At 36.8% G+C, this 17,066-nt stretch overlaps 1 protein-coding gene across 2 annotated transcripts in view; it reads right to left on the reverse strand.

Moving 5' to 3' along the window:
* The window catches only part of KPNA5 (karyopherin subunit alpha 5), a 62,600-nt gene that overhangs the window by 15,086 nt on the left and 30,448 nt on the right, over positions 1 to 17,066 (reverse strand). For both annotated transcript variants that reach the window (XM_017497331.2, XM_037727573.1), the window contains one exon: positions 14,918 to 15,017. In XM_017497331.2, coding sequence (XP_017352820.1) covers positions 14,918 to 15,017 — 100 coding nt within the window. The remainder of the gene's footprint in view (positions 1 to 14,917; positions 15,018 to 17,066) is intronic.

The following is a 17,066-nucleotide window of genomic DNA, read 5'->3' on the forward strand; positions in this document are numbered from 1 at the left end:
AAAAATTTAATGTTATAAAAACACCAGAAAATATATTATATTGTTTTAAAATTATAATTAGATATATGAACATGAAGCTGATTATGATTACTATTAATCTTATATTGAATGAGATATATGGTAAAATTTGTTTTAAAAAATAGTAAAGTATTTGGGATCTCATCTGTGTCTAAATCACATACCCCCACACGAAAACAATTACACCAAAATGAGAAGTTCAAACGTTCCAGTTAAGTGTTTGATGCAATAATCACTGAAAATAATCTAACTTTAATGAGCTTCACTTTATTCACTACATGTACTTAACTGGAAATAAATCTAATAATCATTTGAGGAACTAAGGTACAAAAAGTATAAAAATAAATATATTTGTGAAGGGTAGTCAAGTGGAAGTCATTAATAAACGATTACACTGATAAGAATGCATGTAGCAGCTAAGAACAGTGCCTGACATACAGTGGGCACTCAAATGTTGGTTTGTTTTTTTTTTTCATTCCCCTGATCACTATTGATGCTATGGTCCTTAAAGTTGTTTTATAAAATCAGCAACTGGCCTGGTGTGGTGGATCACACCTGTAATCTCAACACTATGGGAGGCCGGCACCAGTGGATCATGAGGTCAGGAGATAGAGACCATCTGGCTAACATGGTGAAACCCTGTTTCTACTAAAAGTACAAAAAAATTAGCCAGGTGTGGTGGTGGGCACCTGTAATCCAGCTACTCAAGAGGCTGAGGCAGGAGAATTGCTTGAACACATTAGGTAGAGGTTGCAGTGAGCTGAGATCACGCCACTACACTCCAGCCTGGGCGACAGAGCGAGATGCCGTCTCAAAAAAAAAAGAAATCAGCAACCTAACATATCCTTTAGTCTCTCTCCTCAGTTAAGAATTATAGTTATATGTTATGTATCTCACAAATAAAATATGATGACATTTTTCTTAAATGTTCTAATATTTTGGATGTGTTTTCCTTTACCTCTATTTTAAAGAATATCAGCATGTAAACTATCATCTTCTGAGTAGTTACCATCTCTGCTGGGTCTGTCCTCTAAAGATGACCTTAAGACTCATGTACACAAATCAGTTAGCTTACAAAATAGATACGTCCAACTGTTAAGTTAGCAAATAAAATCAGCACAACTGGATCCTTCCCCATTGATCATGCTTTCACCCTTGCCAGTCACCTCTTCCTTGAACAGAGAAATCAGGTTTTGGTATTTTATATTTTATTATTTTATTTTATTTTATTGTATTTATTTTCTTGAGACAGGGTCTCACTCTGCTGCCCAGGCTGTAACTACAACCTCTGCTTCCTGGGCTCAAGCAATCCTCCAGCCTCCGCCTCCTGCGTAGCTGGGATTATAGGAGCAAGTCAGCATTCCCAGCTAATTTTTGTATTTTTTGTAGAGACAGGGTTTCACCATGTCACCATGTTGCCTAGACTGGTCTGGAACTCCTGTGCTCAAAGCAATCTGCCCACCTCAACCTCCCAAAGTGCTAGGATAATAGGCACAAGCCACCACGCCGAGCCAAGTATCAGTTTTTCAAAGCAAATATAAAGTGTGTTTTTAAAAAAATCAATATAGCTCAAATATGCCTTTTCACTGAGTTAAAAAAAAAACAATGAACTACTACATATTTCTAGTATTAAGTGAGCAAAGTAAAAACATTTCTACCCCAGTGTCTTCTCAGGAAAAAATTTAAAGAAACAGAAATACAAATTCCAACTTTGAAGAGGCCAGTAGACATTAATAATCCTGTCCACAATATACAAAGACAAAAGCAAATAAAGAAACTGAACCGACTTAGAAGCGGAGAGAAAAACGGAACCTTAATGCCAAGAGAGGGAGCTACCAATAAGAGGAAAGCTAATTTATCTCTTCACCATCACCTCCAAATGTCTTAGAAATCAGAGGCACTAGGTATCACAGATGGCAGGGAAAATGGTGCTAAAATAGAGGAAGAGATTAAAAATCTGAGCGAGAAGCAGGTTTTTGTAATAGGGACTCAGACTCTGGGTCCCTATTACAAAGGTAGGTGACTAGCATTCTCAGTGCTAGCAAAGACTGGAAGTTTATTTGAAGGAGAAACTGGACAACAAAATATGAATCACAGAAACTGAACTTTGGGATATAAAGCACAGTGGAGGTTGAAATGAAGCACTGGACTGGAAAGTAAGAAATAAGTATAAGTCTACATACTGACTAGTGAAAACCTCTAGCTCTCTTCCAACACCCAGTTCCCAGATGTTTATTATTTCTATGTTTTATTTTTGAGACAGAGTCTTGCTCTGTTTCCCAAGCTCGGGGTACAGTGGCATGATCACATCTCACTGCTATCTCAACCTCCCAGGCTCAAGCAATCCTCCCACCTCGGCCTCCTGAGTAGCTGGGAGTACAGGCGTGCGCTACCACACTTAAGCTAATTTTTTATTTTTTTTGTAGAGAAAGGCTCTTACAATGTTGCCCAGGCTGGCATTGGTTGCTCAACATTAGGTTGCTGAAACGATCCTCCCACCTGAGCCTCGCAAAGTGCTGGGATTACAGCAGGAGACACAGTGCCCAGCTGCCAGATATTTAGAAGCCAGGTATGTTACCTATTCTACACCTCAACCCAATCTACCCGTCTTCCAGCAAAAGAATGGAAAATCTGTCTCTGAAAAAAACTGAACAGACTCAGAAAAGAGACTGAAATTCAGTGTTCTCAAAGAAAATATGGTTTTGCTGCCTTATTATCCTACAATGAAGTCCACGAGATGACAAGCCCACTTACACACCCATCTTCCAATCAGCTTTTTAGTGTCTTCTTCCAAAAATTGTTCAAAGTCAAAGATCACCACATAAATGAAGACAGCCTCCAACATTAAAGTGATTAAGACAAACAGATCATTAAAAAAAAAGCTCAAAGAAAGAGACAGACAGACAGGCACAAACACACACACACACACACACACACACACACACACACACACAAACACACAAAACACACTATAAATCCTTAGATATGACAATTTGCTGGGTCCATAAAAGAACAGAATTCTACATAAAGATGAGCAACCAGAGAGCAAGAAAACTAACTACTGAAAAGATAAAATATGACTGTAGAAATGGAAATTTCTGGCTGGGCATGGTGGCTCATGCCTGTAATCCCAACACTTTGGAAGGCTGAAGTGGGCAGATCACCTGAAGTCAGGAGTTCAAGACCAGCCTGGCCAACATGGTGAAACTCTGGCTCTACTAAAAATACAAAAATTAACCAGCTGTGGTGATGGGTGTCTGTAATCCCAGTTACTCAGGAGGCTGAGGCAGGAGAATTGCTTGAACCCGAAGGCAGAGGCTGCAGTGAGCTGAGATCGCACCAGTGCACTCTAGCATCAGTGACACAGCGAAATTCCATCTCAAAAAAAAGAAAAAAAAATTTTTTTAAGTTATTAAAAAAAATCTCACACAAAATCACAGAAAATTTACTTAACAAATAAGTATTAAACCCTAAAATGTAATATTATTTTGTAAGTTTGGAATACATAAGTAAACAAGACACAAAGTTTCCTACCCCTAGGGAGTTTACGTTTTAGTGGAACACTTTTAAAAATTAAAATACATAAATAAGAAAAACACATATATTATGTTAAAAGGTGATTTGAAAAACTTAAGAGTAAAAATGAGGAAAGTCAGGTATACTCATGGGCTGATGGCAGTTGTCACAGTATGTAGACAGGCTTGAGCAGGGCTCCAAAGGGCTGCTTCTCCACCCACTAGGAATGTCAAGTGATGGTTTGACAATTATCACATTGCCTCTTTAAAAGTAATAAACTGGCACCCAGTGCCAGGAAGAGGCCATTTCCTGGTGATCTTCACCTGTTGCACTAAAGTGTTAAGTGAATACAGGCATCAGGGAGATGCAATCTTTCAGGCATGTGCATTAAGAGACAAACTGGTGGAGTATTACTTTCCGGGGATGGTAAGGCACGATACTGGAAAAGGGAAGAAAGCCTCAGATGGGCATGCATACAACTTCCTAAACACACTGCGCATGCGCACCTCCCAAGAGTAAGGAGGGCCACTGTGCATGGAGGCGGCACACCCTAAGGGAAGAATCATGGGAAAGGAGCCAGTCTATAAAGTCCTAGGATCAAGGTTAAATACGGCACTTGACCTTGGTGCCTGCTTGGGTCCCTTTCCAAGCGTACTTTCCTTCCTTTCTTGTTCTACAGCCTTTTAAATAAACTTCCACTCCTGCTCTGAAACTTGCCCTGGTCTCTTTTACTACCTAATGCCCTCAGTCAAATTCTTACTTCTGAGGAGGCAAGAACTGAGGTTGCTGCAGTAACCTGGATACCTTTCACTGGTACCACAGTGACAGATTAGATTATTAAAAACAGTGGTCATGGTAGAGATCATAGAAAATGTGACTTCTGAGCAAACAAAGATGAAGGGAATGGGTCAACTAGCTACCTACAAGGAGAGTGTTGTAAGACAGTGGTTGTCAAAGTGTGGTCCATGGACCCCTAGAGGATTCCTAAAACAATTTTGGGCGTATATGTGATGACAAAACCATTTTCATAATACTAAGACATCATTGGTCTTTTTTATTTTGTTGACATTTGCACTAAAGGTACAAAAACACTGGTAGGTAAATCTGTTAGCATGTTAGCACAAATTAAGGCAGTAGTATCAAAATGTACTACATATCTTTGTATTCTTCACCTCCAGTTAAAAGGGCAGTGGGTGGAGAAAAACCAGTTTTATTTAAGCGTTAACTAGGCAGTAAAAATTACTACTTTTATTAAATCTCAACTCTTCAGTTTTTGTCTTTTGAATATTTTATGAAATGAAATGGGAAATAATGCATAAAGTACTTCCACACACAGAAGTGCTAGGGTGGTCTCCAGGAAAAGCATTCTTATGATTGAGTTGTAAGCTGAATTAGCTCTTTTTCCCCATGGAACATCATTTTACTTAAAAGAATGTTAATCTTATCTAATCTTAGGTATTTGAACAATATTTTTAAAACTATAAACAAACTGAGTCTGTCATTTCAATGAAAATAACTGACAGTATTTGTTGCCAATTATAAATTTTGATATTTCAAAATCAGATTTTTGGATTACTTGGATCTGCCACTATTAAGTTTGACAGTTTTCCAATACTGGTGGTGATGAGATTTTTTAAAAAGTATTGTATAATGAGATGTGTCAGCATTAGGGAGCCTGGCATAATTCAGTGAACTATATTTTCCAAGTGACCAATGAATGTTACAAAAGAAGATTCATTCAAAATGCAAGATAAGATTGACTAATTTTAATATAACAGAGTACAAAAAGTTTAATGATATGATTTCAGATTCTTCAATGCAACTAACCTTTAAAGAACTAACTCTCAGGCCAGCTGTGGTGGCTCACACCTGTAATCCCAGCACTTTGAGAGGCCAAGGTGGGCAAATCACTAGAGATTGGGAATTTGAGACCAGCCTGGCCAACATGATGAAACCCCATCTCTACTAAAAAACAAACAAACAAAAAACTAACATTCAAATTTTGATGTAATATCAAAGAATACCCACGATTATCTGAAAAGACTTCATATACTTCAACTAAACGCAGCAGATTGAATGCAGTCAGAAATGAGAATCACAGCTGCCTTTAGATATTAGAGATCTGTAAAAACATAAATCAATACTGCTTTTTATAAAATTTTTCTTGTTCTGAAAAATATTTTTCATAAAATGTTATTTAAAATGTAATGGGTTTGTTACTGTTATTTTTAAATGAATTAAATTTAAATTTTGTCTCAACTTTAATTTTTAATAGTTTCATTAGATATACATCACATGAACAAAAGATTTGGATCCTCATAGTTTTTTACGTATTTTTTAAATAGAGACGAGGTCTCATTATGTTGCCCAAACTGGTCTCAAACTCCTGGACTCAAGCAATCCTTCTACCTCAGCCTCCCTAAGTGCTATGATTACAGGCATGACCCACCACACCTGGCTCCTCATAGTTTTTAAGAGTAGAACAGGGTCCTCAGTCCAAAAATTTTAAGAACCATTATACTAACTAGAAGGTACAGCTAGAGTAAAGTTAAGAATATGCTTTGTGAGTCTGAAGAACAGCAATGTGGCCAACGGGGCTAGAGTGAGAGAAAGAAAATAGTAGGAGATGAGTCAAAAGAGATAACAGAAGAGTTAGGTGATAAAAATTCTCGTAGGGTATTTACGAAATTAATCTTTTACTCTGAATAAAACACAGGAAGCCATGACAGAGTTCTAAACAAAGCTCTGGTATGATACGACATTTTTAACAGTCTGGTTAAAATTCTGGTGCTTCCTCAGGAACAGGAAAATGACAGGTAGGCAAAGATATACAAGATTCATTAACAGACTACTGAAATAACAAGGTGATAAATGGTATTATGAACTACCATTGATACCTAGGTGATATCAAGGGAGGTAATAAATTTTCTTCTTCAACATATTAATTTTTAAAACTTCAAACCTACAGGAAATTTGCAAAAATAATAAATATGCTACTTATCTAGATTCACCAGTTAACATTCTGCTCTATTTATTTTTACTGGATCATTTGAAAACCAATTCCAGATATCACAATACTTACCCCTAAAAAGCTTAGCATATACCTCCTAAGAAAAGGGGCATTCTTCTATCACAATATAATTATCACACCCAGGGAATTTAACACTGACACAATACTATTATGTAAACTACAGAGCATATTCATATTTTTAAGCTAAAAATGTTGATACATGACCTAATCAAGGATTAAACAATTTACTTATTCATGTCTCTTCCATGCTTTTTTAAAAAAAATCAGGTTTATTAAGGTATAAGTTACATACAGTAAATTACACTTTTAGGTATACAGTTTTATTGTGAATGTTGACAAAGATATACAGTTGTATAGCCACTTTCTAATCAAAATACAGACTATTTCTATCACTACAAAAAGTACCTTCTTCCTTTTTATACTCAATTCCTTCTCCTCAGGAAATCACCGATCCAATTTTTGTTCCTATAGTTTTATCTTTTCCAAAATACTATAAATGGAATTATTAAAAATGCAGCATTTGTGTGTAGTTTCTTTCATTTAGCATAAAGCTTCTGAGGTTCTTCTACGTTGTTGCATGTATCAGTAGTCTGTTCCTTCTTAGTGTTGAGTTGTATCCCATCACAGGAATACACCATAATTTGTTCATCCATATATCAATGTATATACATTTAAACTGTTTCTCATTTTTAGTAATTATGAATAAGGCTGTCATAAATATGTGTGTAGAGGTCTTTTTGTAAACATACTATTTCATATCTCTTGAATAAGTACCAAACTGAGAGTGTGGAGTTCTGAAGAAGACATGAGCCAAACACTGAAACTTCCAAGTTGTTCACATGTGGATGATATTTAAAGTCAGATAAGATAGTTTATACCAAAATGTCCTTACCATTTATATTTCTATCAGCAATACAGGAGAGTTCTGGTTGCTCTGAATCTTACTAGTACTTGGTATTGTCAGTTTTTTGGCCTTTTACCATTCTAATAGGTGTGCAGTATCTTTAGTCTTTTAATCTTGAATAGTTCCCCAGACTATTTGTGGTTTTTTATAACAATGACACTTTTAAAGAGTCTAGGCCACTTATTTTGCAGAGCACCTCTCAATTTGGATTGTCTTACTGATTCCCCATTATTATTATAGACAAGAGTTAAATATTTCTGGCAGGGGTCTTACATAGTTGATGATGTGTTCCTTTTAGTCATCTCATATCTGAAAGCATATAATGTCAGTTTCTCTTTATTACTGATGTTAAGTTTAATCATTTGGTTAAGGTGGGTGATGTCCACTGCACTTCCCAACAGTAAATACACCTGTCTCCTATCTAATACTCTGTAGGGTGATATTTTCAGACCACATGAATATTCTTTTCCCCAACAATCTCTGACCTAAAGGTTTCAGAACTCACTGAAATTCATACTTAAGTATTACTGTGATGGTTGTCTTTTCCAAATAACAGTCCTACATATATAGCTTGGTATCCTTCTGTAAGAATAGCTTTCCTTTTTCTGTTTTTAGTATGGGAATAGACTCAGATTTTTTAAAAAGCACTGTGTTAAAATATTTATTCTTATTCTTTTTAATTCTCAAATATTGCCAACTTTACCAAATAGCTGCAGAATCCCCTATCTGAAGTAGAACCAACAGAATTTCCTGACAGAACAGATGTAGAATATGAGACAAAAGAAGGCAGGCAACAATAATGTTAAAGTTTGCCATCTGAGTAATGGAAGATAGAAGTTCCATTAACTGATATCAGAAGAGACTATTGGCAAAACAGGTTTCAGGGGGAAAGAACAGGAGTTGTGTTTTAGGTATGTTGAGTTTGAGATGTCTACTAGATATTCAAATGAAGATAATCAGTGTGGAGTTCAGAAGAAGATATGACCCAAACATTGAAACTTCGAAACTGTTCACATGTGGATGATATTTAAAGTCAGAGAATGGGTGAAATCACAAGGAAGTGAGTGAAGATAGAGATAAGTAAAAACCAAAATCACATATTTTGTATGCTCAACTTTAGGAGGTAAAGGTAAGGAGGAGAAACTCATAAATGAAACTGAGAAGGAGCAATCACTGAGGTAGAAGGACAATCAAGAGAGTATAACAGCCTGAAAACAAAGTGAAAAAAATTCATTATAAAGAGGGAGTGATTAAATTGTGTTAAATGCAGGCAAAAGATGAAGCAACATGAAGACTGGGAAATGACCACTGAACTTGGCAGGACATGTAAGATGAGGTCTAAATGATACGGCTCCTATGACTGGAGGAACACCAGGGTCCCTGGTATCCCGCAGATTTAGATAAAATGACAAGGATTAGCACGCTGGTTAGAAAAAAAAATAATAAGAAGAAAACAGTTTAAATATTTTTTAAAAATTTTAAAAAAAACCGAAACAGACATGTGGAGTGGTTTTAAGGAGAGTTTAATAGGCAAGAAAGAAGGAAGAAGCTCACCCATGCAGAGACAGAGGGAGAGGGGCTCCAAGACAGAAAGGAAACCCCTAGTGCAGGGGAAAACAGTTATATGAGGAGGCTGGAGAAGGCGGTGTCTGATTTGCATAGGGCTCAGGGGATGCTTTGACCAGGAATGTCATTCACATAGCCTCAAAAAAAACTGGCCCTCCCATCTTAGCTTTTTAACATGCAAAGGTAGGGCACCATGATGTTTTATACATGCGGGAACAGGTGAGGGTGGCCATGTTGCCAGGCACATGTTGGGGCAAGGAAAAGATGACAGGAATCACCATGTTTAGGTGGACCCAGTTTTTAATGGCCAGTATTTGCATTTTAAAGCTTGCTGGCCCATCTCTAAGAGCCAGGGCTGTCCTGCTAGACAAGAAATGTTTCTGGAACTGCTTTAAAAGTAACAAAAACTTCCCAAGGACCCCCTTTCCTCTCTATCTGCCTAAAATAATTTCTTAATTCCTATAACATAAACACTGAGCTTTGGCTTTCATCATGTGGAAATATTCATGCCCTTGATGAAGAAGTTTCAATGAATTAACCAAGGAAAAATCCTGACTGGAGTAAATTCAAGAAAGAATGCAAGGAGAGAAAGTGGACAATGCAAGAATAAATTCAGAATTTTGCTGCAAAATGAAGCAAAGCAATAGGGTGTTACTTAAGGAAACTGATAGGGATTCCCAGGGGTCAAGAGAAGAATTACAATGGGATAAATAATCGCATATTTTTACAGTAATGACAATGAGTTAGAGGAGAGGAGAAAAACTGACAATGCTGGAGAGAAAACTACTGGAGTGATGACTGTAAATAGGGAGAGAAAAAACTATACAGTATAATGCAGAGGAATTAATTTTATAAAGAAGCTTGTAAAAAGTAATCAACAGTAACATGAAAGTATAATAGGTAGGTACAAATAACCACATGATGACAAATGTAATGGTAATGTATAGAAGTTCTCTTTTGATTGTTTCAGTTTCCTCAGTGAAGTAGAAAGCAATGTCATAAGCTGAGAATGCGGATAAAAGAGAAAGAAACAGAGGTAGTAAGACAGAAAAACAAAATAAGAAAAAGCCTCTTAACAATCCTTTTTCTGCAAGGTGTCAATTAATGTGTATTAACCAATATAAAATAATGTGAATCAGTCTGAAATTCAGATTACTATATGAATTTAGTAATTCATATAGTAACTTCTAAAAGTACTTTGGGTTCCATAAAATGTTCCAATAAAAGTAACAACTTCAGGGCATGGGAACACAGAGGCACCCTGGTGTAGCAGGTGGTGGGTATGGACCAGGCAACCATGGGGGGAGTCAGGAGAGCCTTGGTGCAGGGCGGTACTGTGTGTAAAAGAAGTGTCTGATGAGAGATGGTAACAGGTAAGACTTGATTTCCTCAACTGTGAAACGAGGGAATCAATAATACCGCCTCATGGGGTTGTGCAGAGGATTCAGTAACGTTCTCATAGTGCCTGCAGTCAGTCACAGAGGCTGCTGTTAGTGGAAACAGCTGCTGTTAATGGAAAACACTTACATTTCTTACTAGTTTATGCCCATAACCTCACTCTCAGGTCAGTATAACTTCCTACTCTAACAAATAAGAAAATGAAACCAAGAGGAAAAGTGTTATGCCCATAGTCACATGACTAGCAGGTGCATTTCTTCTCTTCCTTCTTATCACAAGAGAGCAAAGCACCTCTTGAGAAATAAGAAGGCATCTTCAGCAACAAGATCCCACATAGAAAAGAACCACTACACATGAGAGTGAGTTCCTGAGCAAAGGCAATAGCTCTCAGAAAGGAGTAGATCCTAGAATTGCACATACTGATCAGAATGAGTAGGGCTGGGATGATGTTGCCACATCCGGAATCTATGGCATGGAGAAGATATACCTTCAGAGATTTCTACATATTTCCAAGATGAGAAGAAAATCAAAGAAATCCTATGGATTTTGGATATAATTGTGGGCTTCACCCAGAAGTACTGCAACATTTGGACCTTGCTCAGAGGACTCTCTACAAGGATGTTATGCTAAAGAACCACAGATGCCTTATCTCAGTGGGATATCGCATCCCTAAACCAGAAGCAATCTTCAAGTTGGAACAAGGAGAGCAGCCATGGATATTACAGGAAGAGCCCCCAGGCCAGAGATGCCCAGATTATCCAGAATCAAAAAGGAAAAAGAGCAAGACAAACTTTATTTTACGACAATAGAGGCTATCTGAAACCCCAAATCAATACAAGTGGAAAAGCATTAGGCAAAGAGTCTTCTGTAGAGTTTTAACTCCCTTACATTGCTGGATTGCATCAGCCAGGCTCTCTCTAGGCAGCTGGTAGGGAAACCAGAGACTCCATGGGGAAGTCCAGCAACTGGGGTACTGCAGTGTCTCTGTTAAGTCAGCACAACACTAAGTGCTCCTCAGTTTGCTGCTGCAGCAGTGCCAATCCCGGTGACCTGGCTTCATGACTACTAATAGAGCAAGTCATTACTAAGGCTACTCTGTCAAGAAAGGAGTGACAATCTCGGTTGATGCATAAACTGAGTATGATACATGTGTAAAATGCTTGTTCATAAGGAGCTCTTTTGTTGGGCTGACATTGCTCTGTCCATTTTACTAAGTAAAACTCATGCAGTGTCAAAGCTATTATCTTTTGAATCTGAGTAATTAAAAAGAACCCAGCATAAAATGCCTCACAAAACTATTAGAAGAATAGAGTGGTGAAAAAGATTAGAAAAAGAAAAATAGAAGATGATGACATGTCACCTGATCAAAGCGGACATAAAGTAGATAAATAATTGGATCAAATATTAAAACATGAATTTCAAAAAGGACTAAATGTATTGATTGCCTATGTGATATAAGAGTTCAAGAAAAACATCCAGGCAATAGTATTTAATTCATTTAATGAACTGCATTATGAGATGTTGAACTCAGGAAAGAATTGGAAGAGAAAATAAGAACCACAGTAAAGAAAGCAAATTGGAAAAATTCCAAAGAACAGGCACTGCTGAAATTAGATTAGAAATAAATGAGGAAAGTGAACAAGAAGAAACTGAAGTAAATAAAATATTAAGACTGCATAAATAAGACAGCATAAAAGACATTGCACATATATACTATATAGTTCATTTCCCAAAGTAGACAAAGAAATGAAACCATTACTTAAAATATTCCAAGAATCCTTTCTGGGAAAAGAAGGCATAATTGAATCTACATAAAAAGACAAACCATCCCTCAGGAAGGCAGACCAAAAATGATCGACATCATGATATACCTTAATAAAATAACTAGATGTCAAAGATAAAGAATTAATCTGACAGCTAGTCAATATAAGAAAAAAGTTCAGCTGACCTCAGCCTTTTCCACAACAAAATTTGCTACACAAAACTGCTAAAAGTCAGGAAATCAATTCCTACAAAATCTTTAAAGAGTGAAATTAAATACTTTATGCCAGGTTAAAGAGTGACTCTTGGCCAGGCATGGTGGCTCATGCCTGTAATCCTAGCACTTTGGGAGGCCGAGGCAAGCAGATCACCTGAGGTCAGGAGTTCAAGATCAGCCTGGCCAACATAGTGAAACCCTCATCTCTACTAAAAATACAAAAATTAGCTGAACAGACACTTCTCAAAAGCAGACATAAAAGCAGCCAAAAAACATGAAAAAATGTTCAACATCAGTAATCACCAGATAAAGGCAAATCAAAACCACATGACATACCATCTCACATCAGTCAGAATGGCTAGTATTAAAAACACAAAAAAAACAGCTGGCGAGGCTGCAAAGAAAAGGGAATGCCTATGCACTGTTGGTGGGAATGTATATTAGTTTAGCCACTGTGGAAAGCAGTTTGGAGATTTCTCAAAGAACTAAAAACAGAACTGCAATTTCACTTAGCAATCCCATTACTGGGTATATGCCCAAAGGAAAATAAATCATCCTACAAAAAAGACACATGCACTCATATGTTCATTGCAGTACTATTCACTATAGCAAAGACAAGGAATCAACCTACAGGCCCATCAATGATGGACTGGGTAAAGAAAATGTGGTTTATATACACCGTGGAATATTATGCAATCATAAAAAAGAACACAATCATGTCCTTTACAGCAACATGGATACAGCTGGAAGCCATAATCCTAAGCAAATTAATGCAGGAACAGAAAAGCAAATACTGCATTTTGTCACTTAAAAGTGGGAGGTGAACACTGGGTACATACAACATAAAGACAAGAATAACAGACACTATGGACTACTAGAGGGGATAGCAGAGAAGGGAGCAATGTGTCAAAAACCACCTATTGGATACTATGGTCAATGCCTGAGTGACAGGATCATTCATATCCCAAACCTCAGTGTCACAAAATATACCTATGTAACAAACTAGCACCTGTACCCCCCAAATCTAAAATAAAAGTTATAAGTTAATTTTTTAAAAGACCACTTGAAAGGTCCTTGTGCACCTCGTATTTTTTCCTCATATTATACACAATCTAAATACTCATCCTTTCCCCTTCTACTGTTAAACTACAAGTCTTACAAAACACTTTTAAACTGAGTAAGGCCTTTACTGTAACATTATTGAATACCTTTTTTCCTTGGGAGCTGTAAAGTATACTTTACTTAAAACTTTTTTCTCTAAGATACATATCTATTGAACTACATTTCTGGTTAAAATTATAAATTTGTTCCCCATTTTATTTTCAGCATATTTTACAATACTTTAAATTAGCTTATGTACTTAACAACAAATATGGAACAGAATATGCATAGGAGGTTGAGAAGGTTTTATGAACTATGATTAAATACATAATATGTATGGGGTATAAGAGATAAATGGGCCAGACACAGTGGCTCATGCCTATAATCCCAGCACTTTGGGAGGCTGAGGCAGGCGGATCACCTGAGGTTGGAAGTTCAAGACCAGCCTGACCAACATGGAGAAACCCCAACTCTACTAAAAATACAAAATTAGCCTGGTGTGGTGGCGCATGCCTGCCATCCCAGCTACTCAGGAGGCTGAGGCAGGAGAATCGCTTGAACCCAGGAGGCGCAGGTTACGGTGAGCCGAGATCGCACTATTGCACTCCAGCCCAGGCAACAAGAGCAAAACTCCATATCAAAAAAAAAAAGAGAGAGATAAACGGACTATGGTACAATGAGATTTTCACATAATGCCTGTGGTTTAGATGAAATGTGGCTAAATAATGAATTCTTAAAACTGGAATGGGGAAAGTATAAAGAAGGTATACTAGTTCACGCATTACCTTTGTGAATTAGAAATTTATTATTTTTTATCCCCATGAACTTTATCACTAGATCTTAATCAAAGTTTAACCTTCTCTTAGTGCTAAAGTCATTGTGCCATGTTAGATACTAAATTCAAAAGAAGTAGAATGGTATTCTAAAAATTTACCCCTTTTCTACCTTCCTAAAAGAAACCTAAACAATAAAACTAAACTGGGAATCAATTATCTGTATCTCTAGGGGCAAAATATTAGTAGATAGGGAAACAGATATCCTAAGAGATAAAAGCTAAATGGAAAAGTACAAACGGCGAACCTAAAGAAATTATTTAATCTTTTAGGGGACTTATTTTCCTATAAATGAAAGAACTAGACTAGAAGATTTCTAAAGTCAATTCCTTGATACATAAATATCGGGTTGCAGTGACTGCCTCTGGGCATGGGAATTTAAGGTGTGGGAGGAAAAGTACAAGGGACACTTCCTTTTTATCGTAAAGCTTTTGAATTTTGTATATGTACAAACATTGGTCAATAAAGAAAATAATTGCTAAACAAAAAGTGGAGTTCCTTCAACATCAAAAAGCTATTACATATTTAAGTTTATAGAAACAGAGTTTTTAATTTGTGTATTTTACTCATACCTTACTGAAGTTTGGAGGAGGGTTTTTGCCTCTACATAAATTTGAGAGGGCCCATACAGCATTTCTTGTTGTTGTAAGTCTGTTTGAATTTGTTAATAACCTGCCAAGAAAAAGAAAAAAATAATTATCACTTTACATTCACTTTTCCTCTTGAGGTATCATAACATAAAATTTCTCTCCAATATATTTTATAAAATATTCAAACTAGTAAAATAGGAAAAAAGACTCTAAAATTCATTACGCTTTCAGAAACAAAATAAGCATATTACAGTTCTATTTTCTAAAGTTTTAATCTATAATCTGAATGGATTCTTAAAAGAATGTCATAGATAATTTACTTGTTTCTATATACATTAAAAAGAACACTAATTTTTCAATCATGAAAATAATACATTATACGAATTTAGAAAGCAAGGAATACACTTTCGAATTATATGAAGATTACCTATTGACACTCAAAGTTCTTGTGTTTTTAACAGAGTATGTATCTTAGTATTTTTTACCTGGTTTGCAATGAACCCTGCTATCTACTAAGAAACTGAGTATCTAAAATAAGAAATTTTCTTCTCAGCTCCTAAGGAGTTACTATTTACAGGTTTTCTTTTCAAAGCATAATTTTATATTTTAGTATTTTATATTTAAACAGGCGATCCCCTAAAATAGTAGTCCTTGAAACTTTTAGAGTTGTGGACCCCCTTGAGACCATAATGGATCCTTACCTCAGAAAAAAAGCACATACATCAAAATTTTGGCATGCAATTTCAGGATTTTGTTAACCTCCTAAGGACCTCCACAAACCTGCTAGAAGTACAAAGAACCCAGGTTAAAAAAAAAATCCCTGTTTTAGAGTGACATAAGCAAAAAGGGTGCAGAATGGAACTCGAGGTGCTTGTCCCTCCCAGAAACACCAAAAAACTTGCAAATATTGTCAGAATAAGAATCAAGTTTATTAGAACTCTGAAGATAGTCAAACGTTTATAGCAACTAAGATAACTTTTAGCCAGGAAAGGGCTGAAATGTGGTAGGAAAGCTTTCTGGCATTTTAACTTATTCTCACGCAACCCCCTCCCCAGCCTAGCAGCAATCTTTGGCAGCCAGTTCCCACTGTGGGTTCTTGGTTCTGGAAGGAGTAGAACAGACCTTGTTTCCAAGGAATTGTGTTTGTCTGTTCTGACCTATTTGGAGGCTCCATGAAAAACTGATGCAAAGGGCTTCCCTTTGTTTTGCATAACTGGGAATTCTCTCAGGGCAGAAAGTAGCTTTGCGAAAAAGGAATGGTCCTCAAAGACATTAAAAGGCAAATGAATGAGATATTGAAGCCTGGGCAAAAGATACGGTTGAGGCAAACAAGAGACACATTGAAAACCTAGCTGGAAAGGTGAGAAGTGAGATACCTGGGCTATGAGGGATGTGAAAAGCTCCCACATATCAGACAATCTGAAGGCCCATGCACATGTCCAGGGCAGAGTCCATAACCAGAAAAAATATGAAGAGATCTACGTTTTCACTTCTAGTTTTCCTTTAGGCTTAGCTACAGCAGGGAGTAAAGTAGGGCTAAGTCAGAGCTGTAATCAGCCTGACTAAGCATTGAAGAGGTGCCTCAACACAGGGCCAATCTGTAAAAATCTGGAGACTTTTCTTTTATTTTTGGTTCCAGATATTTAATGCTCTCTCTGCTGTCAAACCACTAGCTAACCACTGAGTTAAGGGAAAAGAGATTTCAGAGACCATGCATGACAAAGAAACGTGCTTTATAAAATTAATTTCACAAGTCCCCAAATAAATAACTACAACAAGCAGCAACACCAAAACCTAGAGACAGAGGAAAATCTGATTTCCATAGTTACCATAGTTACAATAACCAGTCCAGTTTTTCAACAAGAAATCATGAGGCATGCAAAGAAATTTTAAAAGGGTGGTCCATTAACAGTGAAATACATAAGCTAAATTTTCCCTGAGAAATCACAGACATTGGATTTACTATGTAAACATTTTAAATCTATTGTCTAATATGCTCAAAAGAGCTAAAGGACCTATGCACAAAAAAATCTAAAGAACAATAGAAAAACAATGTCTTGGCCGGGCGTGGTGGCTCACGCCTGTAATACCAGCACTTTGGGAGGCTGAAGTGGAAGGATCACGAGGTCAG

Source organism: Cebus imitator, unplaced genomic scaffold (genome assembly GCF_001604975.1).
Source record: "Cebus imitator isolate Cc_AM_T3 unplaced genomic scaffold, Cebus_imitator-1.0 Scaffold11, whole genome shotgun sequence".
Lineage (NCBI taxonomy): Eukaryota > Metazoa > Chordata > Mammalia > Primates > Cebidae > Cebus > Cebus imitator.